Raw genomic sequence first — 24,178 nt, forward strand, 5'->3', positions numbered from 1 at the left:
AGAAGTGTGTGACGTCTTCCGGGGCGTCTTCGCAACCTTTAAAACTCGAACCTGGGATTTTTGCGGGGTGAGGAGGCTCGGTCTGCGGTACGCTTTAGGGGGTGTTTTGGGGGTGGTGAGGGGTGAAGCTTTTCGGCATGCACCGGTCTTCTGTTGGGTTTGCCTTGAGGCCCGCCGTGAACACACCTGTTTGAATCTGCCTAGTCTACACTGCTTCTCACCGCACACAATTCGGTGGAGAAGGAAACGCGATGTTTTCGAAAGTGCGAGGTACATGTCTACTCATCCGCCTCGGTGTCTGGCTCTGCTCTCGCCTAAGGTCGTTTCAGAATGAATCATAGGACATATAAATGCGACATGCGCACCTTGTTCTCCTCCAGCCCGCCGAGCTCTTGCACCAGACCGTCGTAAGGGTATTCACGACGCACAGCATGGGGCTGTGGGTGCGCATAGTTGACAATGGTGCCGAAGGTCACGAAACCCAGGACGGCAATGGAAAACCAGCGCAGTGCGGTGGCAGGAGGAACGCCGGGGACATCCGGGCCCCAGACGGAGTAAAGGTCTTCCTTCTCATGTAGCTACAGGACGGTCAGACATCGACGTTTACGGGTGCCGCAAAGCATGCTCACCGTCTCGCCGAAATTCCTCCTGAACTGGACATCGTCCCAACCGAGGGCCTTGCGAGAAAGCCTCGAAACGTTGGGAAGCTGGGGATAGTCGCCCAATTGCGGGTCGTCTTCGTCACCGAGAGGCCGGGTAGAAGAAGTAGAGTCCTGGCTAGCGGTCGGGGTAGCGTATGTCCTGATGCGGGCGACCCGAGCGTGGGCCCGGGCGTGGAGGGCAGCCCGCCTTGCAGCGGCGAGGGACGTGTTCATGGTGGATGAGGACAGGCGCCAGGCGCGGTGATGACGGTGACCGTGTTGGTGGTGGCGTGACTGATTCACCGCCGAGGTGTCACAGAAAGCGGGCTGGTGGCCGCCACTGCTGCGAGTAGTCTGCGACCGCGAAGACGGCAGCCGTTTGCGCCTTCATGGCCTCGCTCCATCACCGGCGAACGAACCTCCCCGCTCCCCACGAAGATCCGCTCCCTGCACTTTGCCTCCGTCTCCCGTTGCGACCACGCCTGGCCCCAACCGCGAGATGACCGTTCCCCAGGCACGCAACGACCTTGCGTACGCCGTGACTCGCGATGTGCAGGAAGAGCTTGCCCAGCAGCGCAGGGAGAAGCGGCGCGGCGCGGGCGGGGTGAGCCCCGTGCAATACCACAAGGATCTACTGCTCGGGTGCGTTTTCCAGTCTGGCATGATCTCTGCCGGTCGCTTATCTCGCGCGCGACGTGCATTCATCGAACCAGCGACGATTGGAACTGCATGTTTCTCAACCAGCTCTGCCAAGGCGTGTCTCTGCACCGATACGACGAGCCTCCAGAGCACGTGCTCGATATCGGGTGTGGCAGCGGTCTTTGGGCGATCGAAGCAGCAAAGCAGTGGCCGGTAAGTGCGGGATCGCGTTGCTGCGCGAGATAACATGAACGTGACGGAGCCCTTGTCCGCAGAACGCGAGGATTGTTGGTTATGATCAGCGCGATATACAACCCGACCTCACCCAGCTGAATCTCGGAATCGAGGTTAGAGATCTCTCGCAACGGGTCCGTTGGGAACACGGGGACTTGTGCGTCATCCTCGGCATCTGTCGTCTCCCGCGCCTCACTGACTCTCCGGGCGCAGTTTGGACCCGCTTCCGTTTGAATCAAACTATTTTAATCATATCCATATCTGCGGCATTGGACTTGAGGTTCCCGAGGACTCATGGCAAGAGCTGCTCGAGGTATGTGCGTGCGCTGGTCACATGGTCCCGAACATCGTTCGCGCATGGAAGGCATGCGCGTTAATGACGATATCAGGGGATGCGCCAGGCACTTGTTGGTTAGCCGTTCGGCTTCTGACCCACTTCACAGGAATGCGCTCGGGTGCTCGCCGTTGGAGGGCAGCTTGAGGTCAGTAGAATGTTGCCATGAGCGAGCACACTCTCACGCTTTCGATCAAGGTCTTGGAGGAGGATCCACTTTTCCCCGCCGGCAAGACTCTGCTAGATACCACTGACAAGAGCTCATTCAACACCAGCATGCGCGGTCCTGATGGTCAACGGATACGTACGGACTCTACTGCAACGAACTTCACCACGATGTCCAATATGACAACGGCGACAACATCCACTTCCCGCACCGACCATTCCGTGGCTTCTAGCTCCAACATCCAGTTTACAACAGAACACATTGCACCCTCCTCTAGTATCGGTTCCTATGTATCCACTTCCTCCACAGTCGACTCTGCAGACTCTATGTTTGCTCAAGACCATGAAAAGCTTAAACGAGCCTGGGAGGCGATGCTAGATCATAGGTTCATATGCCACCGCCTGACGAACGTCCTTCCCCTCTACCTCAGCTCCTTCTTCAAGAACATAGAAGTACATCCCACACTGCACGTTGTCCTTCCCCTTCCATCCCGCGATCGCGTTCCGGACAGCCTGGCTGATCGCGAGATCGAGCTTGCCGGTGAGGCGCTCGACGAATGGACGACCAACATGAAGGCCAACACCGTACAGCTCAACGGAGAGTCGCAACGGAAGTCCAACACTTCTACTTTACGCAAACGCCTTTCGATGTCGATCGTCACCACCTGGAATACGTTGCATCTGACACGCCAGCTCCGGTTGGTGACGGCGTGCAAAGAGGCAATATGGGAAGCATACCGGACACTCGACGATGAGCCACGAAGCTCGGTCGGGGTCCAACAGCCACGCCGAGATGATTTACTGGAAGAATTCGAGCGCGATTGGTTCATTTGGGAGATGTGAGTAGATGTACGGAACAGGCCAGCAATGGAGCTGACTCGTAGATGTTCAGGGACATGAAAGACCGAATAGGCATCCGTAATCATGTGCAGGACGCGCTCTTGTGGCAAGATCCCGAAATAAGAAGTATGCGCTCGCACTCCCTTCGATCTTCCGGGAGCCTGAAGATCCACTACCCGACCGATCCGGAGAAGGCCCCCATCTGCCGCGCGATTCGAGCGTTCTCTGCCGGCAAGGCGTACGGTAGTTTCGCCTGAGGATACTGCTGTAGATATGACCTGGTGTGGAGATGCATGCAGACACTATACCCGACTACCTGGATTCCCCCACTGTGCAGTGCGTATGTACTATACTGAGCCTCGGTATACCTATGCGCCGTTGCCGGACGAGTCGCGTGCGAGTGTGCGATGAGATACTGCCCGATTTGGCGGAGCGTCAGATAAGATTGATCGTCTGAGCAGTCCCTCGGCAGGCAGCGCTGCCTTGTCCCTCTCCTGCCCTCCCCTCTTATAACCACTCACCCACACCGCCCTCCACCATGTCCGAGCAAACGAAGACCGAGAAGCCAGAGGGCATCAAGACTGAGGAGACCACTGCGGCTGCCGACTTCACCAAGTACAAGGTACGGCGCCCGCCCCCGCTTAGATTTTCTCGCTACGCGCCCCGCATGCGGCCCTCCTGCGGACGAGCGCGGCTGACCCGCTTTTCTTCTCTTGTGTCTGAACAGCTTGCGGGGGAGATCACGAACAATGTGATGAAGAAGCTCGTCGAGCTCTGCGTCGAGGGCGCGAAGGTGCTCGAGCTCTGTGTCGAGGGCGACAAGCTCCTCGAGGCCGGCACGGGCGCCGTGTTCAACAAGCCAGTCAAGGGCGTGAAGGTCGCCAAGGGTGCGTCCGGTCCTCTGCCCTCGCCGCTCGTCGTGTGCGCTCGCTAAACGGGGCGATCGTCCCCGCTCCTGTCGATCGCGACGCCCGCGCCCGCGCTCTCGCCCCGCTCCCTTTGTCCTGCCCGCCCCTCCCGCGGTGCCCTCCCCCCTGCCCTGCATTCCCGCGCCCCTCCCCACTGCGCACGCACGGCAGGCATCGCGTTCCCGACCTGCGTCTCCGTCAACAACACCGTCTCGCACTTCTCCCCGCTCGAGTCCGACCCGTCCTCGTCCCAGACGCTCGCCAAGGGCGACGTCGTCAAGCTCCACCTCGGGGCGCACATCGACGGCTTCGCGGCGGTCAGCGCGGAGACGCTCGTCATCGGCGCGTCCGCGGCGGAGCCCGCGACGGGCCCCAAGGCGGACGCCGTCGCGGCGGCGTGGACCGCGGCCGAGGCCGCGATGCGCCTCGTCAAGGTCGGGAACAAGAACTGGGCGGTCACCGAGGCCGTCGGCAAGATCGCGGCCGCGTTCGGGTGCAAGCCCGTCGAGGGTGAGTGGCCGGTCGCTCGCTGCGCCCACGGTGGGTGACGGGGCGGGACGCTGACTGGGCGGCGGGGGCAGGGATGCTGTCGTGCCAGCAGACGCAGAACGTGATCGACGGAAAGAAGCGCATCATTTTGAACCCGGTGCGTTGGGTTGTTGTTGGCGGCGCGCGGGGGTTTCTTGGTGCTCATCGCTCGTGCAGTCTGAAGAACAGAAGAAGGGCTTTGAGACCGTGACATTCTTGGAGAACGAGGTATGGGGGATCGACATCCTGGTCACGGCTGCGGAGGACGGCAAGGTGCGTTTTGTGCGGAAATTGACGTCGGAAGGAGAACTGATTACTCCGCATGGTACAGGCTCGTCTCGAGGAGTCAAGAACGACTATCTACCAAAAGGATTCGACTGTGACATACCAGCTCAAGATGAAGACGTCGCGTGCGGTCTTCTCCGAGGTACAAAAGAAGGCGGGCGCGTTCCCCTTCAACATCCGCTGCCTAGAGGACGAGAAGCGTTCGCGACTGGGTCTCCAAGAAGCCGTCCAGCACGGTCTTGTGAAGCCCTATGAGATCATGTGCGTAGCCTTGCCCATTGTCTACGGCTTCGTCCACTGACAACACGCGGTCGTAGCTACACGCCTGCGAACACGCCCGTCGCCGCGTTCCATTTCACAATCGCGCTCCTTCCCGGCGGCCCGTCGATGATCACGAGCCCACCAGTGTGGTACAAGCCCGAGCTAGTGAAGACGGAGAAGACGCTCGAGGACGGGGAGCTCAAGGAGCTGCTGACGAAGCCGCTGCGCGAGAGCAAGAAAGCGAAGAAGGCAGCGAAGGCGGGCGAGGAGGCTAAGGCGTAGTGGGCGACCGGTGCCAGACGATTTCCCCCGCGACTCGATCGGGACTCGCGCGCGTGTACGAGCAAGCAGCAGAACCACATTGCGTCATGTAGGACCTTGTAGCACTACCTGTTATTTTGGCATCAGGATCAAAAGCCAAAGCCATCTGTTCTTTGTATACTGGCGCGTGGTTGTGTGCCGATCGGCTAGATCACAGTGAAACTTGGTCTTGGCTGAAATCGGGGGTGGTTACTTGTACGTCTTCTGCACTCTCAGCACAACATGACGAACAGGTTTGCACTTGGAAGCCCTCGCGTTAGATCTCATGGTGAAGTAGTATACCTACCATCGACCCTCGCCACTTACGGTTTAGACTCCCCTTTCGGCGCTTACACCGGAGCGGTCTTTTTGATCCAAACCACCATCATGTCTCTACCTCCCGACTCCCAGTGGCATACGGTGTAAGACAGGTTATATTGTTACCGATGTAATACTCAACATGCTCCACTCAAGCACGATGCGTATCCCCTTCGCGTCGGGGCACCACGCGACGATCGCACAGCAAGTCATCGATGTAGATCGCGAACTTCAACCCGACGTGGTGAAGCGCGTCCTCGCCGTGGAAGGCCGCGAGCTCGTAGCGTCAGCACCCCCCGTCACTGTGTCCGAGCCGGAGTCGGTGCTGACCGAGCCGCTTGACGACAGGACGTTCACCACGCTGACGGTGCGCCTCGCGCGGCTGACGTCGAACGCGTTCCTCGAGAACGTCGACCTCGTCGTGCGGACCATCGGGGAGTTTGGCGAGGACGCCGCGCGGCCGCCGGCTCGTCCTGCCGCGTGATTTTTCGGCCCTCGAAAGTCCGTACTTCCGGGTTACTACTCATGATGTGCTCTCGCCTCAGATGTGTATTTCCTCCATCAGGAAAAACCCAAATCCCTATTGAGAGGTAAAATATTGGTAAGCCCCTATACGCGAAAATACTGCCGCTGTTCCAACTCACCGCAGTTTTTAGACACTACGTTGAACTATTGCCTCCCTAATGGGGTGGATGAGGTATAATTTGACATGTTTGAGTGGGTGTAGTGGATATCTGTACATGCAGTTAGCCAGTTATGATACTTTCGACTGGATCCCGGCCAGTATACAATGATCCCCCACTGTTCAGCGGCCCACACATCAGCACACATAGATGGATCATTCATTAAACTGTTATTGCTTCATGTTCTAAGTACTACGACAACCTTGCCTTGTGCGACGAATGCGATCGTGGGCTGGGCGCGATGGGTGAGACGGGAGCATTGCAGCCCGACGAGTAGACCTGCTGGTGTGGATCCAACCGCGCGTGAGTGAGTCGGGCGCAGTGATCACAGCGTTGCTCGCGGAGTGCGTGTGCGGCGCGTTTTGGGCGTATACAGTTGGTGCAGAAATGCTCAGTGGGGGCGCCGCGCCGCTGTACTGCACGTGGAGGTCGGGCGACGGGTCGTCGTGCGAGGACACGTGCGGGCCGTACGTCGCGCCGTCAGGAATGACTGCGCCCGGGGCGAGCTGGGTATAAGTGTTGAACGTGCCATCACGGCTAAAGCGCTGACGACGATCGGATTGAGGGGGAAGCAGCCATCGCACCCCCCGAAGAAGCCGCACACGAGCGCATTGACGATATTCAGCAGCTGTTGTGGAGCGTCAGGAACTCGCACTCACCCAGGTGCACCCGCGAGTCGATGACCACATTGCTCTTGATCTTCGCACCCAGCATCTGGTAGTAGAGAACCTCGAGGGAAATAAACATGGGAGCCGAACGGGGTCGATGGGGATTTGCTCGACGCGGGGGATGCGACGTCGACATCGACGACTCCGGGGTGTCGGAGGTGCCGGGCGTGCCGCGTGCCGTACAAGCTACGCGAGGAGCTCGCACTATACAGCGGGGCACCAGCGTGGATGGTGCTGGGAGGGAATATGGGCTTTGGCGGCGAAGTGGAGAGCGGTTGCTGCGTCTTGTTTGTGAGCGCAGGCTGGTGCAGACGTGATGATGTAAGGAGTGGTGCGCTAGGTAGGAGCACATTTACCGCTCCATCTGGTTGGTCTCGTGAAGCGCGAACATGCCTTGGCCGGCGATCGTCCACTACGTATTGGAATAGGTGTTGTCGCAGACGGCCGATGAACTGACGACCCTCAGGCGCGGGGAAGCAGGAATTTGGTCGTCGAAGGAGGTAGAGGGAGACTGACGGAGGTGTGCAGTCGCGTTTGATGGAGTGCGTTACGTGCGTAGGCGATGAAGGCTGCAAGGCAACTCACGGCCACTTGGTGCAAGCTCGAGCGGGGAGGCGGAGGGGGCCTGGGACGAAGCCAGATGGTGGTTGTGGCAGTCGAAGTACGCAAATGCGGGGAGGCTTGATGGACAGGAATAGTGGTATGCTGGGAACGAGATGCGGCAGGGAGCGCCGAGGAAGCGAGAACCAGAAAAAGAGGGCGTTGCATAGGGGAGACTGGACGGGAGTTTGGACAGCGTATCGCCGACTCATGAACGCGTTGAGGACGCGATCACGGGACTGTTACGGAAATTTCCCTTTTCCGGTAATCACGCCAGTCACGGTGTTAGTAAGCGGGGCGCGCGGTCCCGACGCCCAGCCACGAGGCTACCGCGCGTCGCTCAAGAGCTCACTTGAGCGCCTCATGCACCGACCGGGCCGCTGCTGGCTACAGTGCGCTCCTGCACGTTGCTCTTCGTGCCTGGAGCGTACCCAGGCCCTGACTACGTAGTTACTCCTTCCAGTATCGTACGAAGATGCCTCGCGCCTCACGCGCGTTTGTTCTTTGTATTTCCGTTGACTCTGTGCGACATGTGAGCGCAAGCAGGCAAGCTAGCGTTGCAGCGTGTATGCGCGCGAGCGACTCATGTTGACTCATGTACATGGTAGACAGCGAATATAAAAGAGCGCACTTCTGGAGGAGCAATCTCCAGAAGCTGCTTGGGCTTTCGTACCTCCAATCTCCCTCGCGAGTCTCGGCCGGTGCGCTATCTAATCTCGTAGATAGCCGCACGCGCTAAGGCGTCTCAGGGACGCGGTCACCAAGGGTCACCGGTCACCGTCGGCCACACTAGCGCCTATTCCCAACGCGCGACGCGCGTCCCCGCTCGGTGCCGGGCTCCAGCTGTCTCCACGGACCATCATCGACATCTCCGCCTCCGCCTCCGCCGCCGCCTCCTCCATCCTCCTCCGTCAAACTCCCCGTCGTTTTCTCCGCTGAATTCCCAGTTCTCGGACCTCCACCTTGCCCACCTCATCAGCCACGCCCTGGGTCGCACCCTCTTCCTTTTCCTCCACAGTCTTGAGGACGACAATGAGTCCCAGAGCTCTTCCTTCGCCGCCGCGCGCACCCCGCAGGTATGTCTCGCGCTTCCGCAAGCTCCCTTAAGTTACTAATCTGCCAGGTTGGTCTCATTCGCGCTACCATTGACGTCCGCCTCTCTGCCCGAGGCCACCAAGTCTTCGACCGCGGCGGACCATCCGTCTATCTTGGGAATCAGTGAGTGCCCCTGTCGCAACCTCCCGCCCGTGCCCCTTTTCACCGCGATGTACCGCCGCTGCATCTGGGGAGCGCAGCCAGCGGCGTGTGTCCGCTCTCGTCTTGCGGTCATTTCGTGCCCGGCAAATGCCCAGAAGGGAAGGGCTCGCACTGTATTTGAAGAGTGCGACAGATGGATTGAGGCGCGACGGTTACGGTGTGCCCCCCGCCGGTTTCTGTCTCGAACAAGGCTGACGAAAAGCACGACCCGGACGACTCACGCGGCGAGCCTGACGGACCTGGTCACGGTCATCAAGCGGATGTGGTCTGGGATCACAAACATCTTTGTCACCGGTGAGGTAGCATACTTCACCCCGTCCGCTCTGCTTGCTGATCCGTTTTCTCCCCTATACATGCCCTCACGCACGCACAGAACCCCGCGTGATACGCGCTGGCCTGGCGCGAGTGCGCGCTCCACGGCCGCGTCCGCCCCCAGGACGTCATCGTCATCGTCATTCACATCCACGTCCCACCAGGGGGTCGCGTTGACAGCAGCATCCTCCCCACCGTCTCCCGCGGGTACGTCGTCAGCGAGCGTGAGCGCACACGGTCCCGCTCGAGGGCACGTTCGTCGTCTCCAAGGTCGACGGCCCGCCCGCTGCTGTCCCAGGCGCAGGCGCGGGAGCAGGTCCAAACACAGACAAGGGGAGGGCCGGTTCGTGCGCCGTCAGACGGTGTGCGAAAGGCTTGAGAGGGCCGCCCTTGCGCTGGTCGCGGCAGCGGTGGGCGCGAGTGGTCGTCTCTAAAACGAGCGGCGTGCACACTATTCGCGTGCGCACCCAACTGGCGACCTCACGAAGGAGGCCCACACGCTCGGCGAAAAGCACCAACAAGACCATGTGCGCCAGCACCTGTTCCACATGTGCTTCGGGATGCGGCGTCCGCGCTCTGCCGCTTGCGCGCACGCGCCGGACCCAGCCCCACCCTCGTTAGTACACGGCTTCTTCGTCTTGGTATTCATCCCTCCCCGTGCACGCATTCTCGGTCGTGCACTTCCCCATCTCTACGCGCGCACCTACGGCACCGTTTGCATTGCATCATCATCGCTCATTGATATGGACATCTATATCGCTGTAGCTAGGTACTGGTCTGGTCTGGATGTCAGATATTGAATCAATGCTCATCCGTGATTGCGCTATATTCTATGTGTGAAGAGTGCTACTACTCGATATCCAGTGCTTGAAGCAGCGATCTATGGACATGAGTGAGACTAAATGCACGTGGTGAGAGCCTGCTCTCGCGACTAATATTTCCTTCTCCGTGTAATGGTCTCTCATTAGCAAATGGGTAAGCGAATAATAATACTCCTGAATAACGCAATAATCCGGCTCATTAGCCCTTACAAGCCTCAGTAACGTCTCATTATAGATTTGGGTTTTTCCTGATGTCACCGTCTTCCTCCAGCCTGGAGCCATATCAGACGGTGTCGAGCCTCGGCCTCTGTTGGCCCTATCTGCTCCGGTATTTTTGGGAGCCCATCGTCTCAGGACGATGGCCTCGAGGGTCGTGGATGGAGGTGCATGATGCATGTGAAAGCTGACGGACAACTCGAGCGAGTCGCTCCCATATTTAGAATTTGTTTGGCGGCCGTGCCTCTGCTGCCAGGCCCATGTGCACGAATCGCAAATCTTCGATGATAGTAGTACGCGGCGGCGTGCATGGCTCTCGCAATCCGTCACTCGCCATGCGCTCGCCGTCGACGCAATGGGCGCGTTCGATGTCGCGGTCTGCGCGTACGACGCCGCGGTTCGCCTGCGCGGGTTGCTACCTGGCACAGGTTGCCGGCAGTGAGCGCTACTGGGCTCCGCTCATCCATATGGATAAAGCGGGGAGAAGCGCAGGGCCGTGCGCGCGACGAATGTCGTGTTGCAAGGCAGGGCTGCGTTATCACTGGGAAGGCGTACAAGGATATGGAAACTGCAGGCCCCGGTTCTCTGATCACCGTCCGCGCGGACGATATCTGTCCTGAAGGCATTCGAAGAGCCACTTTCGCGTGGGCACAGCTGCTAGTGGCACCCTCGGGCGGAGAATACGGCTCCGCTGATTGTCTAAACCGCATTATGAAAATCGCGCCACGCTACCTCTGCGAGTGAAACGTGATTGTCGTGGGGTTGGCTGGCATCAGTGCCCTCCGGGTGAATGATGAGAAGACGGCGAAGCACCATCCACGCGATAGACTGATCCAACTTGCAGCGCCGCAGACGTTAATGTCTCCGGAAAGGAGCCACTCTTCCCACCACATATCGCCGGAATTTCAAGCGCAGAACGGGAAATTCGCGCCGCCGCATCCGCGGCCAAGCGTGCACTTTAGGCGTGGTGATGGAGTCGTTGGGGAGTCGACGGGGGAAAACCCGCTCTCGAGGGTGCTGCGAACACGTCTTGGCGAGCAGGAAGGAGCGGGACAAGGGGACGGGGAGGTCGGGACGGGAGCGCCGGGAGTAGCCGATGTCCGTTATTTCCGGTGCCACGTCCACGCGTCGCACGCCTTGGCCCGGGCCTCGTCTCTCCTCCTCCCGCCGGGATGTCGACGCTCGCGTTTGCTGCACAACGCGCTCGGGGCGCTATATCCAGCCCCCTCTGCCTGTTCGATTCCCGCGCTCGCCAGCCAGTATCCGCAGCAATGTGTTGTGTACCGCCAAGCCCGCCATCTCCGCACCGTTGGCGCCGCTGCGCCGCTCTCCGTGCGTACGAATCCCAGCGAATCTTGGTCTCCAGCAGGGGCGGCGCTAAACTGTTCTTGCTCCGCAGGGTGGGCTCGTTCGTGTTGAGCCTCCGGCGGGACTGCGCTCCGATCCTTGTCGCCTTCAACCGGCCGCCTAAGAATAGCCTTCGTCCACCTGGGCCGACGAGCTCCATCGACCGTCGATGGCCTCGCGCTCAACACAGACGCATGGGCTGCCTGCCTTATCTCCTTCCAACGGACTCTCCTCCGGATTCTTGCTCCATCTTTCATCTAGGGTTTCCCCTCGGAGCGCACATCGCAGGCACGCCTGCGTGAGCGGCAACAAGCCAACCGTCGCAGGGACCGCCGATGTCCCTAACCGCGGCTACGGGCGCGGCTTGTTGGGGGCTTCTCCGGCCTTCGAAAGGCAGGGAAGCCGAGGGGAAGCCTGCGTATGGACTTTCCGGTCGCTCGCGGTTACCACCCCCTCACCGGGCTCAACTTCTGTGCCCATTAGCTTCCGGGCTGCACGTGGGTCTCCCCTTGTCCGTATGGCACAGAACCGACCGCTCACTTCCTAACAGGATGGTGACACCATCGGCGCTTGCCAAGATCTTCCCATTGCCCTCCGGTCGATACTGCACCCCATATCCAGCATAAATCGACACGCACCGCGGCCTCTCCGTGATCGACAGAACCGGGTCCGCCGCGTTGTCCATCGGATACCGTCGTCCCGGATAGCGTCTGTGGTCAGTTCTCAGGCTGGACGCTCTGCGTGCTCGCATGCTACCAAGCCCGCCCCTCAATAAAAGGCCTCCACCCGAGCCAGCGCGATGCTCGTGGAATACCTCGTCTCTCAGAGCTAGTGTGCAGCCCTCGCCGCTATGTCAATCCCTCTGGAATTCCTCACCGACCTCCCGGCCCCTGCCCCCGACGTCTCGCTCGGGGAGCAGCTCGCTGAGGCCGTCACGGACTCGGGGCGCATCTCAACTCTCCTCGATTGCCTCTGCCACACGGACGCCCCCGCTCTCTGGTCCCCGGACACGACCCGAGCCGCGCTCACCCACGCCGCGCTCCGTCGGTTCGTCTCCTCCTTCGCCCTCCCGACCTCTGGCCTCCGCCCGCAGCTCGGTCCCAATGACCGCGTCATGGTCGTCCTCCCCACTGGGCCCGAGAACGCCGTTGCGCTGCTCGCCGTCGCCGCCTTCCACACCTGCGCGCCCGTCAACGCCGCCTGCACCGCGGGCGAGCTCGCCGAGGACGCCGCCCGCCTCGGGGCCAAGGCCGTGCTCACCACCTACGACGCCATCGAGCGGCTGGAGCTCGTTCAGCTGAGGGAGAAGCTTGGGTGCGAGGTCGTCTTCCTTCACGGGCGCGAAGACGGGCCTGCGGGGCTCTTCGACGTCTCCGTCATGAGCGAGGGAGCGGACGATGACGAGTGGGGCATCATCCAGAAGCCGCATCTACCCCCGCCGTCGACTCTTCACGGTCTTTTCGACCAATCCCTGGTCCTCCATACATCAGGGACCAGCGGGAAGAAGAAGGTACGGCTGCATTCTATGTTACGCCTGGGCCGTCGCTCATTTACCGTACTACAGGTTGTGCCTTACACCTTACGTTCGCTCATTGTCGGGACCTGTGCTGTCATTCACTCGTGGGACTTGCGGGACGATGACGTGAACAGTGAGTCCAATTTGCTCGTCTATTTACCACACCGACGGTCCGTTCTGACTCGGCCTTGGCATGCAGTGAACATGATGCCTTTGTTCCACGTCGGTGGGATCATCCGCAATCTATGGGCGCCCATGTTCTCCGGAGGCAGCGCGATTATGTGCGCTGGCTTTGATAGCAACACATTCTGGCCAATCATCATGTCCCTCGGGGCCACATGGTGAGCCTCTCGGGCTGAGCGCGAACGCAAATGCTGACTACGTGGCGGTGCAGGTACTACGCCGCGCCCACAATGCATCACGCTATTCTTGGTTCCAAACCTGCGACCGTCACCCCTTGTCGGGACACGCGCATGCGGATGATTGCGAACGCGGCGGGCGGCCTCCTTCCATCGTTGGCCACACAGCTCAAGAACACCTTCGGTGCCGTCATCCTCCCGTCCTACGGGATGACGGAGTGCATGCCCATCGCGTCTCCGCCGACGACGTACCAACTCGACCGCCCCGGGTGTTCGGGCCTCGCGTGCGGTCCTCACCTGTCCATCCGCCATCCAGAAAATATCGAGCGCGAGCTCCCATGCGGCTCGACCGGCGCCGTGTGCGTCCGCGGCATCCCGACCTTCGACGGCTACGAGACGAGCCCCGGCGCCCCGCTCGACACCTCCGCGTTCTCGTCCGAGGGGTGGTTCGACTCTGGCGACTGCGGCTACGTGGACCCCGACGGGTACCTGTTCATCACCGGGCGGTCGAAGGAGATCATCAACAAGGGCGGCGAGGTCATCTCGCCTTTCGAGATCGAGGAGGCCATCACCACTGTCGCGAAGTCGCGCGTCAAGGCCACCATCGCGTTCTCCGTCCAACATGATGTCCTCCAGGAGACCATCGGAGTCGTCATTGTCCCCGTCCCGGGCCTTCCGCGCATCGGCCTTACTGACCTCCTCGACCTGTTGAAGACGCAGCTGCACCCGTCCAAATGGCCGTTCGCGGTCGTCTACATGGACGACCTCCCGAAGAACAGCGCAGGAAAGCCCCTCCGCATTAAGCTAGCGGAGCGCTTGAACATCGGGCAACTCACCGACAGCGTTCCCGCCCTCGCTCGCCACTTCGTTGCGGAAGTTCCAGACAAGAACGCGCCTCTGTCTACCCCCATCCGATGCTCTAAAGTGTCCGTCGAGGCTCCGGAGATTGAGCGGACGCTCTCACACATCGCTGGCGTGCTCGAGGCCAGCGTCCGTTTGCGCAAGGACGGCTCACCCGAGGCACTGGTCTCCATTGACCCCTCGGCGTCCGCAGCCTCCCTCTCGGAACTGGTGCACACTGTGCTTCCAGGCTATGCAATCCCGAAACCCTTCCACATCGTCCGTGACCGCTTCCTGCGCACTTCCGAGGGCAAGGTTGACTGGCTCCTCATGGAGGCAGAACTCGCACAACGCACCGCCTTCGAGCTCTCGCCCACCGCCAAGACCGTCCGTCGGATCTTCGCCGACCTCCTTGTCCTCCAGGAGTCCGCGGTCACCGGTGGGAGCGACTTCTTCCTTATCGGCGGGAACTCGCTGCTCCTCGGCCGCCTCGCGCACCTCGTACGGAAGGAGACCGGGGTCGCCCTAAGGGTGCAGGACGTGTTTGCGCATCCCACGGTGGACGGCATCGCGGCGCTCGTGGACGCTGTGGGCACCAAGAGCAACGTCGAGTCTCCCGACAAGACGGCGGTCAACACCCCCTTCTCCGGCTCGAAGGCGTCGTCCACTAAGACCGCACAGAGCGTGCTCGACCTCCCCGCCCTCGCGTACAAGGGCACGTACAGCGATGTGCGCCCGGCCTCCCGTGGCCAGAACCATCCGCTGTCGCTCCTCGTCCAGGCCATCCCGATCATGTTCTTCTACCCGCTCAAGGTCGCCTTCACGTGGACCGGCATCGTGTTCATTCTCTCTTTCTTCACAGAGTTCATCACGGGTGTTTTCTGGGAGCGTCTCGGGTCATTGCTTACGGCCATCATCGCCGCACGGTTGGCTGCGCGCATCTTCATCCCCCTCGTCGGCATCGGTTTCAAATGGGTCGTCATCGGCCGCTACCGCCCTGGGACGTACCGCTTCTGGAGCGTGTACCATCTCCGCTGGTGGCTCACGAACCAGATGCTCCGTGTCTCCGGCCGCGGCATCTTTGCCTCGCACCCGTTCCTCGAGGTCCTCTACTACCGGATGCTGGGCGCAAAGATCGGGCGCGACGTCGTCATCGACTCCCGGGCGCGCCTCGGCGAGTGCGACCTACTGACTCTCCACGACGGTTGCAGGATCGACAACGCGCTCGTGCGCGGCTTCTGCGTCGAGCGCGACGGCTGCTTCCGCCTCGACCCGATCGTCGTCGGCCGCGGCGCCACGGTGAACACCTACACGCAGCTCGCCCCGGGCGCGGTCATCCCCGACGGCGCGACGTACGGCCCGCACGCGTCCTCGCACGACGACCCGTCCCCGGACCGCCACGCGCAGTACAACCGCGCGGCGCTCCCGCAGCCGAAGTGGTACCTGAAAGCGTTCGTCGCGGGCCCGCTCGTCCTCCTCGTCAAGCTCGCCGCGCACCTGCCCTGGTTCGCCGCGCTCTTCGTGCTCCTCTCCCAGCCCGCGCCGAAGGGCAACCTCGACGCGCTCGAGCGCGTCATCGTCTGGTTCTCCTCCCCGCGCCGGGTCGCGTGGCACGCCGTCGCGCGCGTCGTCCGCGGCGTCTGCACGCCCCTCCTGCAGGTCCTCATCGGCATCCTCGTCAAGCGCGCGATGGGCTTCCAGACGGAGCGCTCGACCGCGCACTCGTCGCAGTGGGTCCTCCTCCGCCGGTACATCAACATGGCGCTCCTCAGCCAGGAGTCCCTCAAGCGCGCGTTCGACATCCTCGGCACGCACTACGAGGCGACGTCGGTCGTCTGGCGGTGGATGGGCGCGAAGGTAGGCCAGCGCGTGTACTGGCCGGGCTCGGGCCTGTACTGCCCCGACCCGGAGCTGCTCGAGGTCGGCGATGACGTCGTCTTCGGCTCGCGCTCGGAGATCTTCACCACGGACGGGCTCGGCTCGGGGCGCATCGTCGTCCGGGACGGCGCGATGGTCGCCGACCGCGTCGTGCTGCTCCCGTGCGTCACCGTGGGCAAGAGGACGGTGATGGGCTCCGGGGCGCTCGCGCGGCGCGGCGCGAGCTACGAGGACGGCTCGGTGTGGATGGGATCCGAGCGCGGGGAGGCGGTCTGCTTCAAGCCGGGCTCCAAGGAGGCGCGCACCGACTCGACGCCCACGATCACTCCCTTCGGCCGCGCGTTCTACGAGCGCAGCGCGAGCTTCTACGTGCTCCCCTACCCCCTCCTCTTCCACATCAACATCGCCGTCGTGATCCTCACGACGGGCTACTGGTCCATCGGCCCCGTCGTGGGCACCCAGGTCCTCAACCTCCTCCGCATCCACCTTCGCGAGCTCCACCTCTTCGCCCCCGGCCCGCAGCAGCCGTTCATCCTCTTCGGCCTCATCTCCTGCTGGTTCACCGTCACTCTGTCCCTCCAGGCCCTCGTCGCCCTCCTCTGGGTGGTCGGCACCAAGTGGCTCGTCATCGGCCGCCGCGTGCCGGGCAGCTGCGACTGGGACAAGAGCTCGTACTGCCAGCGCTGGCAGCTCCACCTCACGCTCGCGCGCCCGCTCTACCGCGGGTACGGCAACGGCGGCGTGCTCGGCGCGCTGAGCGGGTCCGCGTACGCGGTGTGGTACGTGCGCGCGCTCGGCGCGCGCGTCGGGCGCGACTGCGCGCTCTGGGCGAGCGGCCGCGTCGGGCTCATGACCGAGCCAGACCTCGTCGAGCTCGGGGACCGCGTCGCGCTCGACGACTGCTCCGTCGTCGCGCACCTCAACTCGCGCGGCAAGTTCTCGCTCAACAAGCTCTCGATCGCGTCCGGGTGCGTCGTTCGCCCGTCCTCTCGCGTCCCCCCCGCGCTGACCCACGCGCCTCGTTTTCCCGCAGGTGCGCGATGCGCTCCGGCGCGCGGCTGCTCTCGGGCGCGTCGATGGAGGCGGAGTCGATGCTGCTCGAGCACACCCTCCTCACCTCGGGCGAGATCGCGCAGGCGGGGGAGGTGTACGGCGGCTGGCCGGCGCGCTCGCTCGACCCGGACCTGTACCTGCGGCGGCTGTCGGCGGTGCAGCTCATGTCCGCGCTGCGGGTCAGCGCGCACTACACGAAGCTGCAGATGGCGCACCACGAGCTCGAGGGCGAGAAGCGGCGGCTCGAGCAGCGGATCACGGACCACCAGCGGGACCTGCGCGAGGCGCGGCGGCGGCTCGAGAGCATGCTCCAGGCGGTCGAGACATTGCGCTCGCCGCCGCCGGTGTCGCCGGTGTGAGCCGCGGTGGGCGGGTTGGGGAGACTGGCTTTGGCTTGGACGTGCCTCGGAAAATTGGACTGCCATCCGCATTGTATCATTATTAGCCATACTTCTCGATGTGTTTATGCTCCCATGTTGTCGATGATATGTCGCGGAAATAGATCCTCATGATATAGATCCCATTCTAGGGCCCGTTTGGACATTGTTTGGACGATTTGGCGGGGCTTGCGTAGTTACTTGGGTGCAAGATCGGGCTTCGAGTTTGAGCGGGCCGGCGCCGGCACTGGGTAGAACTGATTTGCTGGCACCTGCCTCGGTTAGCCAAAGCTCGAGCAACTTGAACCTCGACCACACCGTCGTCTTACCCTTGCCCTGCTGCCCACTTATTTTCTTCATATGCCCAACTTCGAGAATTCTTGCAGGTGGATCCCCTCCACCGAGCCGCTTTCGGAAGGTTGCCAGTGCTCTGTACGCTGAGAAAGCTCTATGGCGTGACGATCGCAATTGATTTTCTAAACATACACTGTGAGTTTGTATACATCGTCGCATCTGTATATGCCATTCGAGGCTTGATCACACCCAACACTGTGATGTCGGTAGTAGAGTATTTGACCTCAAACGCACCGGGGCTCGAAGGCAACACCAGAGCAGTCTTTTTGTCCTGTAGCAGCTCATGAGTGCTCTCGTGCTGAAACCAAGATCACCGCGCCGTTCTCCCGGTGTGGTGCTTTTGGGCCACACGTCAGACAGACTCCAGCCAGCGGCACGTGGAGCTTCATTTGTGTTGGCCCTCGCGTCTCACTCCGATAATCGCCTCAGATCTGACCTTCAGGTCTTCTTCACAGCAACACCATGCTCACTCCACCAGAATGTATCCGCAAGAGTGTTGTAGATTCCCTAGAGTCAGAGGTAACGCAATACAAGCTGGTCTCTAGAGGTAAGATCCGTTGCAGAAATCTGCTAGACGTTGCTGATCGCTTTCGCAGATGAATTCACTATGGTGCGACCTGGTTCTAATAAATTTACCTTGGCTGCTCATATTTTTGACAGACGTACGAGCTCGTACTCACGGATGACCGCCAAGTCATCCTCCGCCTCCCATGCTCAACAGGTCACGCGTCGATTGTCGCAGCAGAAGTAAGCACTGATTGAAACCTAATTAGCAACCATCCTCCACCTCGCTAAATCCGTCTCGAATCGCAGGTAAACACGTTGAGGTATATTGCTTCACACACCCAGATCCCTGTCGTCGAAGTGCTCGCGTTTAATGGAGGGAGCGACGACGAATCCACCTCCAGCTGCTTTGCCGTGCTGCAAAAGGTACTGTTCCTGCGCAGCAGCGTCATGACGTCACTGACTCTCTTGCGCCTCCCAGCCGCCAGGCATTTGCGTGGAGACTGTGTTCAAAAAGATGAGCGCCTTCGACCAAAACCTGCTCATAGCCACGGTTGCGCGGTGGATGGTCGAAGTCTCCAAGCAGCCTTTCGACTCAATCGGCAGTTTGGCAGTGGCGACAGCCCAGAACGATTTCGTAGTGGGGCCCGTCGTGGCAAAGCCATTCTACACCGACGGGAGGTCAAACGTCGTGTTGGACCGCGGGCCATTCAAGTCGGCGAAGGCTTATTACAGAGCATGCGCCCAGCGGGAACAAGACGCACTGCGTATGCTGTTCGTTCAAGATGCACCCCCTTATCGCCAGGATCTCGAAGAGAGCCACCTGACTGTCGAACGCATCGCTGGCCTCTTTTGTGATTTGATTAACCGCTGCCAGGGGCTGGACGAAGATGACCCGGAGAAGGCTCCGTTTTCACTCGATATCCACGAACTAGGGCTGAAGAACGTCTTTGTGTCACCGGAGAATCCCACTCGTGTTGTAAGTCCGCCGATAGGCTGACGGATTCAGGCCGACATCTGATCCCACCAGCTTGCAGTCGCGGATTGGCAGTTCATAAATACACGTCCTCTCTGGTGTTGCGCTCGTTTGCCGTCCTGGATGCGTCCATCTATGACAGAGGACCCGCACGACGAGGCCGCCCGTCTCGCCGCCATCTTCAAAGCGGAAGTCTCGCGAGTGGCAGGCAAAGGCTCGGCATTCGAGCGTGCCCTAGAGCTCGACGACGCGGCAAGAAACACGCTTGACGATCTGTCGACATACGACGCCTTCAGAGATGGATTCCTGCTCCTCCCGGCCCTCGAGAACATGTGAGTACACTCGGCGCGCTCAGGTTCTACCCACCCAGATTTCCCTTGCCTCCTCCCTGAGGGTTTCCTCCCTGAACTCACACAAATTACTGATTGCACCCCTTCCTCCCTCGCTCCCTGGCGCACGCATTCACTGGCTACATAGCCTCGCCACGCTTCCCGGTCACGAGGACGTCGCAGGGTTGACCGCCATCCTGGACCCGAGCACGCTCCCAGGACGCGCAGCGCGCATCAACCTCCTCACGCGCGGCTCCAATGTGCTCTACCTCGCGATGACGCCCCCGCGGAGCCCGCGCCCGGCGCCCGTGCGCCCGGACGACGTGGACCAGGCCTCGGCGGACCGCGGCCAGGGCACGCTCCCCGTTTCGTAGGACAACCTCCCACTCCCACGGACGCCAGTGATGTTATAGATCTACGGGGACGTGGCACGGGAAAATGTCGGAGCACACACGTCGGGGAGGGAAGGCAAAGGAAGGGGGGCTGACGACGAGGATCGCAGGCTGGGCCAGGACCGTTGCATGTACGGCTCGACGAACAGAGTTTTGGCTCTCCGCTGCAGGCGCGCGCCCGCCACGGGCGCAGAGGGTTTGGGACGCTCTCACAGTGATGGCTATCGCGCGCCCGGGCAGGGTTGGACGTTGGCGAGTCGGCCACGCCAAGCCTGTGCTGTCGTCGGGAGTACTTCGCGTTTCCCGACCGGGGGCCACCGGCGTGAGCGTGCGACGCGAGGTTTGAACTGGGGACGCTGCATCCGGCCGTCCGAGAGAATCGGTATGTGTGTCGCATTCAAGGAGGTCGTCAAGGTCGTGTCGCTAACATACACGGGCATATCTTTCGAGCCCCAAACGGTGGGCTCGTCACAGTGGGTATCAAGCATCTTCCTTTGTTCCTGCAGAACGCGATCTCGGGAAGGCTGGTTGTTCTCTGTGAGTGTGTCAGAACATGTACGTATAAATAAAGGGGAATGTGAACTCACCGAAAGCTGTCTGGCGACAGCGCTGGAAGGTATGGGTGTAAATGATGTTGGTATTACAAAGGAACCGGTCGAGACGATGGAGATGTCGGGAACCGTCGAAAATACTGCGTCGTTCCCGTAAGTGCATTGCGCCTCGACGACCAAGGACCGTGCATTGAGGCATGCCATGAAGGAGTTGGCATACACTATAGTCCGCTATTAGCCCAGTACTAAATGAGCGGGAGTAAGATTACGAACGTTTGCCCATGATGAACTCGTCCGCAATAAACCATGCCGTCCAGGGGAGGAACATGAACTGGGCAAGCAACCGGTTTAGTGGACGAAGATGCTTATAAGACGGAAACGTACAATTATGAACCTTACAATCGCCGCGCACCTGTTGGAAGCGAATCAGTAGTGGGACGCCTATGTGCTTCGGGACGACCTACATAAGCAGCGTGCAACGATTGATGAGCAACGTAATAACCTGGTGAGTTGCTGAATAAATCACCCCGCTTGAAAGAGGTCAGCTACGCCGTGCAAGTGACGCTGCCAAGGGACGAACGGACCCATCTCTGTCCGGCGTCCTTCCTCTCGACAAGATGGTGAGAGTACAGGCCAGAAACCCATCCGATAGCATGGCGACAAGAGTGTAGGGCATGGTTACAGAGAACTAGATCATGCATCTCATCAGCTTCCTGGTAGTGCTTGTGCGACTAGTGCACTGACCGCCAAAGATGCTAGAGATGTGAGGCGGAAACTATTTTCGAATGAGTACTAAAGCTTGAGGACTTCGTCAGCGTGACCTCACCTTTGGAACGTTGAAATGATCTTAGCGGTCGCCTCTAGAACAATATATCAGAATTAGCACGGGGTGCTCCAGGCGAAGCTCACTGACCAGCTCCGAGAGCGATGTGTGCGATGACAAGGATGGCCTGCGCGGTATGTTTTCCTGGTCAACAGTGACGGTATAGGGGTTGTGGTGGGAACGCTTCCGCACCATGATCGGTGGAACGGTGTATCGCGCAAAGCGCGTCCGACACACTGCGCGACGCGTGAACGGGTGAATACATCGGTGAGTAGGTGGCTTACAACGATGTATCCTTTGAATGAAGAAGCTGAGAGGTCGAAAGGATGGTAAGCCGCGAGATTATGTGAAAGCGAGGGGGTCACGTACCATTGAACGACGGCGGCGACGACCAGCTGCGAGCGTGGTTCAGTGGCAAGATCGAAGATGCGGGTGAAAATTTGCTCAACGTTTACTACCGCTGAAGCCTTGTCCCACAGTGAAGGTCAGCGACCCGCAGCTACGATGTCTACGAAATGCGCACCAGAAACGACCTGCTCAAAGTATTAGCCTCGGTGCGGCGGTGAAGTTGGGAGGGAAGTACTTACCTTTTAGCGTACTCCTCGCGATCGTCGCTGATCTCCGTCGGCGGGCTGACCATGCCCCACTTCGCGCAGGGTCAGCTTAAACCCTGGAGACCGTAGAGAGGGACTGACAGCCCAATAATAGAGCCCGTGACAAACTGCACATCACGGGGTCAGGACCAGGCCAACCAACGAAGCGTACACTTCCGCACCTAAAATGACGTTGGCGGTGTCCAGAGCCCTGGGTGGTGCCATCAGACGCCCACTCGACTGTGTTGCGCTTAACCACTCCGGCTCACCACACAAGCAAGACCTAGCATCCGAGGTGTATCCGTTCAGCCCACGCGCGTGGCGGCACAGCCCAAGCGAAGCTCACCCATATTTTGAGTTCGGGCCCATCTCGCGGGAACCTCATCAGGTACACATACGTCTGTTGGATGGCGTTGACACCACCGTTGTCGGCCGAGTACGAGGCGGACGAGAGAAGGACGTGGAGCGGAAGAGAGTGTGGTGAAGTGAGCATCACATCCTCGGGTCATTTACTGAGAGCACGTACCTGCAGCGTGCTGATGCCATAGAGACTACATTTTGAGACGGAGGTCAGCGTCGCTTCTGGGCCCCGCGTCCGGGAGACTGCGTCGAAGGCAGTCGAACGGGGTCCGGCGTCGGTCATCTGACTTACAAGGTAGAGATCATCTGGCCAATGAGCAGGGCGCCTGTATCAAAGCTTTAGGAAGGCCGACTTGGAACGTCCGGGTTCGAAGGAGATAGGTGGTACGTGCGCTGAGTACCCACCCAGGTTGTCGTCGTACATGTTATCCGTGGAACCCTGTGGACCGAAGGCGTGCGGCAACCAAGTCGACGTGTACTAGGCGCGATCGAAGCCCGACTTGACACGGCCACAAGTTGAGACCGAAGTTACGAACTGGGGGGACGAGGGCAGCCCTGGGTCGCTAGCCCCAAGAGACGAAGCGGGCGGAGAGTGGACTGACTGATCAAAGACCGAAATTGTTCGCCCAGGGCGGATACATATAGCCACCCCGTGCGCGCACCCGCCCGCCCGCCCGCCAGCAGGACGGCGCGGGCGAGCACCGTGCACGAGATCCCGCCGCACACCCACGGGCCAAAACGCGAGTCGCCAGGCGCGAGGCCCGCGCCGACTTGGCATCCCAGCGCGGGAGCGGGGACGTGCGCCCCTGCCAGGGCCCCGGGCGCAGATGCCAAATGCTCCCATTTCGCGCCGTGCGAGTGACGGGGGCAGAGGACGGGGTCCGCTGGGCGGCGCGCATGGGGCTGGGACGCGCGCGGGACGTAACGGGAGAACACGCTCACAGCGCTCTGCGCCCCGCTGGGTGGCAGACCCTGCTGTGCCCGTCTGAAGGCGAGCGCCGCCCACGCTAAGGATGGCACGCGCGGGAATCCCACCGTGGGTGGGGTGCGTAGCATGGCGACCGCGTTTGTGGGAGGGGCGAGCGTGGTGCGCGTGCCTGCCAGTTGTGGGCCTCGCGAGGCCCGGGTTCCGAGGGCTCAATGGTGGCCGGCCTGGTGGGTCGCTGTTGGAGATGCTGTGACGTGTAAGCGGAATCACCGGGGCGGCCGACATTCGAAGTGTTCTCGGGGCGGCCGAAAGGCCAGAGGTTCCGTCTTCATTGTCCCTGCGCCCGTCTGTCACTTGCCCGCAGCCATGGACAAAACTGCGTTCTGCACTTTACTTAACCTTTCCCAAGTCAGGCTCGCTACGAACGCGGCAGGAGCTAAGCCTAACTTGCATTGCAGGGTCCCTGGGTTTCCGGCACGCTGTCGCCGAGCCACGCGTGTCGCACATACACCGCACTGCGAATAGCAGCGGCTAGTCCTATCGAGGGAATTCAGTGAGCCCAACGCCCATCACCACACCCACGTACCCAGAAATGTGCCCCGGTCCATAGCGGCTGGCGCGAAGCCGGGGGCGAGTTCGAGGTGGTGCTGGCCAGCTGACCTCGGCGGGCAACGGCACAGATGCACCCTCCGCTGCGCTCGACACCGTCGAGACGGCGCATGGACGTCCGGCGAGAGTCGTGTGGCCGGGAGACCTGCTTGCGGGCCTGGCCAACGTGCCGTGCGCTATCGATGGAGGCGTGAGTGTGCTGGAAGCAGAGGGAGGAGGGAGGCAAGGGGCGCATGACGTACCCGCGAGGCCGACGACCGTGCTGCGGGACCGAGTGCATGGCTTCTGGCGGGACGATAAAGGCTGTCGGTACCGAGCATGCGCCGAAGCGGGGGGCCGGCCGCCGTGCCTTGCCTTGCGGTCCCGCGAAGCTTGCCTG

The 24,178-nt window shown here is 61.0% G+C and overlaps 8 protein-coding genes across 8 annotated transcripts; 5 read left to right on the forward strand and 3 right to left on the reverse strand.

The window, feature by feature from the left end:
- Positions 1 to 278: 278 nt before the first annotated feature.
- BXZ73DRAFT_37875 (uncharacterized protein) lies at positions 279 to 875 on the reverse strand (the record flags this gene model as incomplete). Its single annotated transcript, XM_048018093.1, has 3 exons — positions 279 to 314; positions 366 to 578; positions 630 to 875. 3 exons carry the CDS (start codon positions 873 to 875, stop codon positions 279 to 281), a joined length of 495 nt encoding a protein of 164 aa, XP_047883141.1.
- Positions 876 to 1,140: 265 nt separating this feature from the next.
- Positions 1,141 to 3,110, forward strand: BXZ73DRAFT_38204 (S-adenosyl-L-methionine-dependent methyltransferase; the record flags this gene model as incomplete). Its single annotated transcript, XM_048018141.1, has 7 exons — positions 1,141 to 1,283; positions 1,355 to 1,493; positions 1,556 to 1,671; positions 1,728 to 1,827; positions 1,958 to 1,996; positions 2,047 to 2,852; positions 2,906 to 3,110. 7 exons carry the CDS (start codon positions 1,141 to 1,143, stop codon positions 3,108 to 3,110), a joined length of 1,548 nt encoding a protein of 515 aa, XP_047883142.1.
- A 281-nt stretch (positions 3,111 to 3,391) lies between these two features.
- On the forward strand, positions 3,392 to 5,117 carry BXZ73DRAFT_38244 (proliferation-associated protein 1; the record flags this gene model as incomplete). Its single annotated transcript, XM_048018151.1, has 7 exons — positions 3,392 to 3,475; positions 3,581 to 3,740; positions 3,933 to 4,271; positions 4,343 to 4,407; positions 4,467 to 4,562; positions 4,621 to 4,835; positions 4,892 to 5,117. 7 exons carry the CDS (start codon positions 3,392 to 3,394, stop codon positions 5,115 to 5,117), a joined length of 1,185 nt encoding a protein of 394 aa, XP_047883143.1.
- A 496-nt stretch (positions 5,118 to 5,613) lies between these two features.
- BXZ73DRAFT_39058 (CTAG/Pcc1 family) lies at positions 5,614 to 5,937 on the forward strand (the record flags this gene model as incomplete). Its single annotated transcript, XM_048018306.1, has 2 exons — positions 5,614 to 5,738; positions 5,802 to 5,937. The coding sequence occupies 2 exons, from the start codon at positions 5,614 to 5,616 to the stop codon at positions 5,935 to 5,937; spliced, it is 261 nt and encodes an 86-aa protein (XP_047883144.1).
- A 57-nt stretch (positions 5,938 to 5,994) lies between these two features.
- BXZ73DRAFT_96146 (uncharacterized protein) lies at positions 5,995 to 6,883 on the reverse strand (the record flags this gene model as incomplete). The annotated part of the gene is made up of 4 exons (XM_048026996.1): positions 5,995 to 6,033; positions 6,466 to 6,681; positions 6,741 to 6,764; positions 6,806 to 6,883. 4 exons carry the CDS (start codon positions 6,881 to 6,883, stop codon positions 5,995 to 5,997), a joined length of 357 nt encoding a protein of 118 aa, XP_047883145.1.
- A 5,324-nt stretch (positions 6,884 to 12,207) lies between these two features.
- On the forward strand, positions 12,208 to 17,362 carry BXZ73DRAFT_38941 (acetyl-CoA synthetase-like protein; the record flags this gene model as incomplete). The annotated part of the gene is made up of 5 exons (XM_048018282.1): positions 12,208 to 12,867; positions 12,922 to 13,006; positions 13,073 to 13,214; positions 13,268 to 16,918; positions 16,984 to 17,362. 5 exons carry the CDS (start codon positions 12,208 to 12,210, stop codon positions 17,360 to 17,362), a joined length of 4,917 nt encoding a protein of 1,638 aa, XP_047883146.1.
- An 834-nt stretch (positions 17,363 to 18,196) lies between these two features.
- Positions 18,197 to 19,917, forward strand: BXZ73DRAFT_96148 (uncharacterized protein; the record flags this gene model as incomplete). Its single annotated transcript, XM_048026997.1, has 8 exons — positions 18,197 to 18,281; positions 18,331 to 18,344; positions 18,395 to 18,481; positions 18,548 to 18,664; positions 18,720 to 19,217; positions 19,276 to 19,288; positions 19,357 to 19,546; positions 19,692 to 19,917. The coding sequence occupies 8 exons, from the start codon at positions 18,197 to 18,199 to the stop codon at positions 19,915 to 19,917; spliced, it is 1,230 nt and encodes a 409-aa protein (XP_047883147.1).
- Positions 19,918 to 20,344: 427 nt separating this feature from the next.
- Positions 20,345 to 22,589, reverse strand: BXZ73DRAFT_39001 (uncharacterized protein; the record flags this gene model as incomplete). The annotated part of the gene is made up of 15 exons (XM_048018296.1): positions 20,345 to 20,470; positions 20,523 to 20,707; positions 20,760 to 20,817; positions 20,871 to 20,898; positions 20,951 to 21,016; positions 21,071 to 21,174; positions 21,231 to 21,261; positions 21,313 to 21,346; positions 21,400 to 21,453; positions 21,555 to 21,619; positions 21,679 to 21,704; positions 22,066 to 22,137; positions 22,249 to 22,302; positions 22,429 to 22,453; positions 22,555 to 22,589. Coding segments are annotated over 15 exons (963 nt in total), but the record flags the coding sequence as incomplete, so codon positions are not given.
- Positions 22,590 to 24,178: the final 1,589 nt, after the last annotated feature.

The sequence above is a fragment of the Epithele typhae genome (assembly GCF_022376455.1).
Source record: "Epithele typhae strain CBS 203.58 chromosome Unknown BXZ73scaffold_2, whole genome shotgun sequence".
Classification (NCBI taxonomy): Eukaryota; Fungi; Basidiomycota; class Agaricomycetes; order Polyporales; family Epitheliaceae; genus Epithele; species Epithele typhae.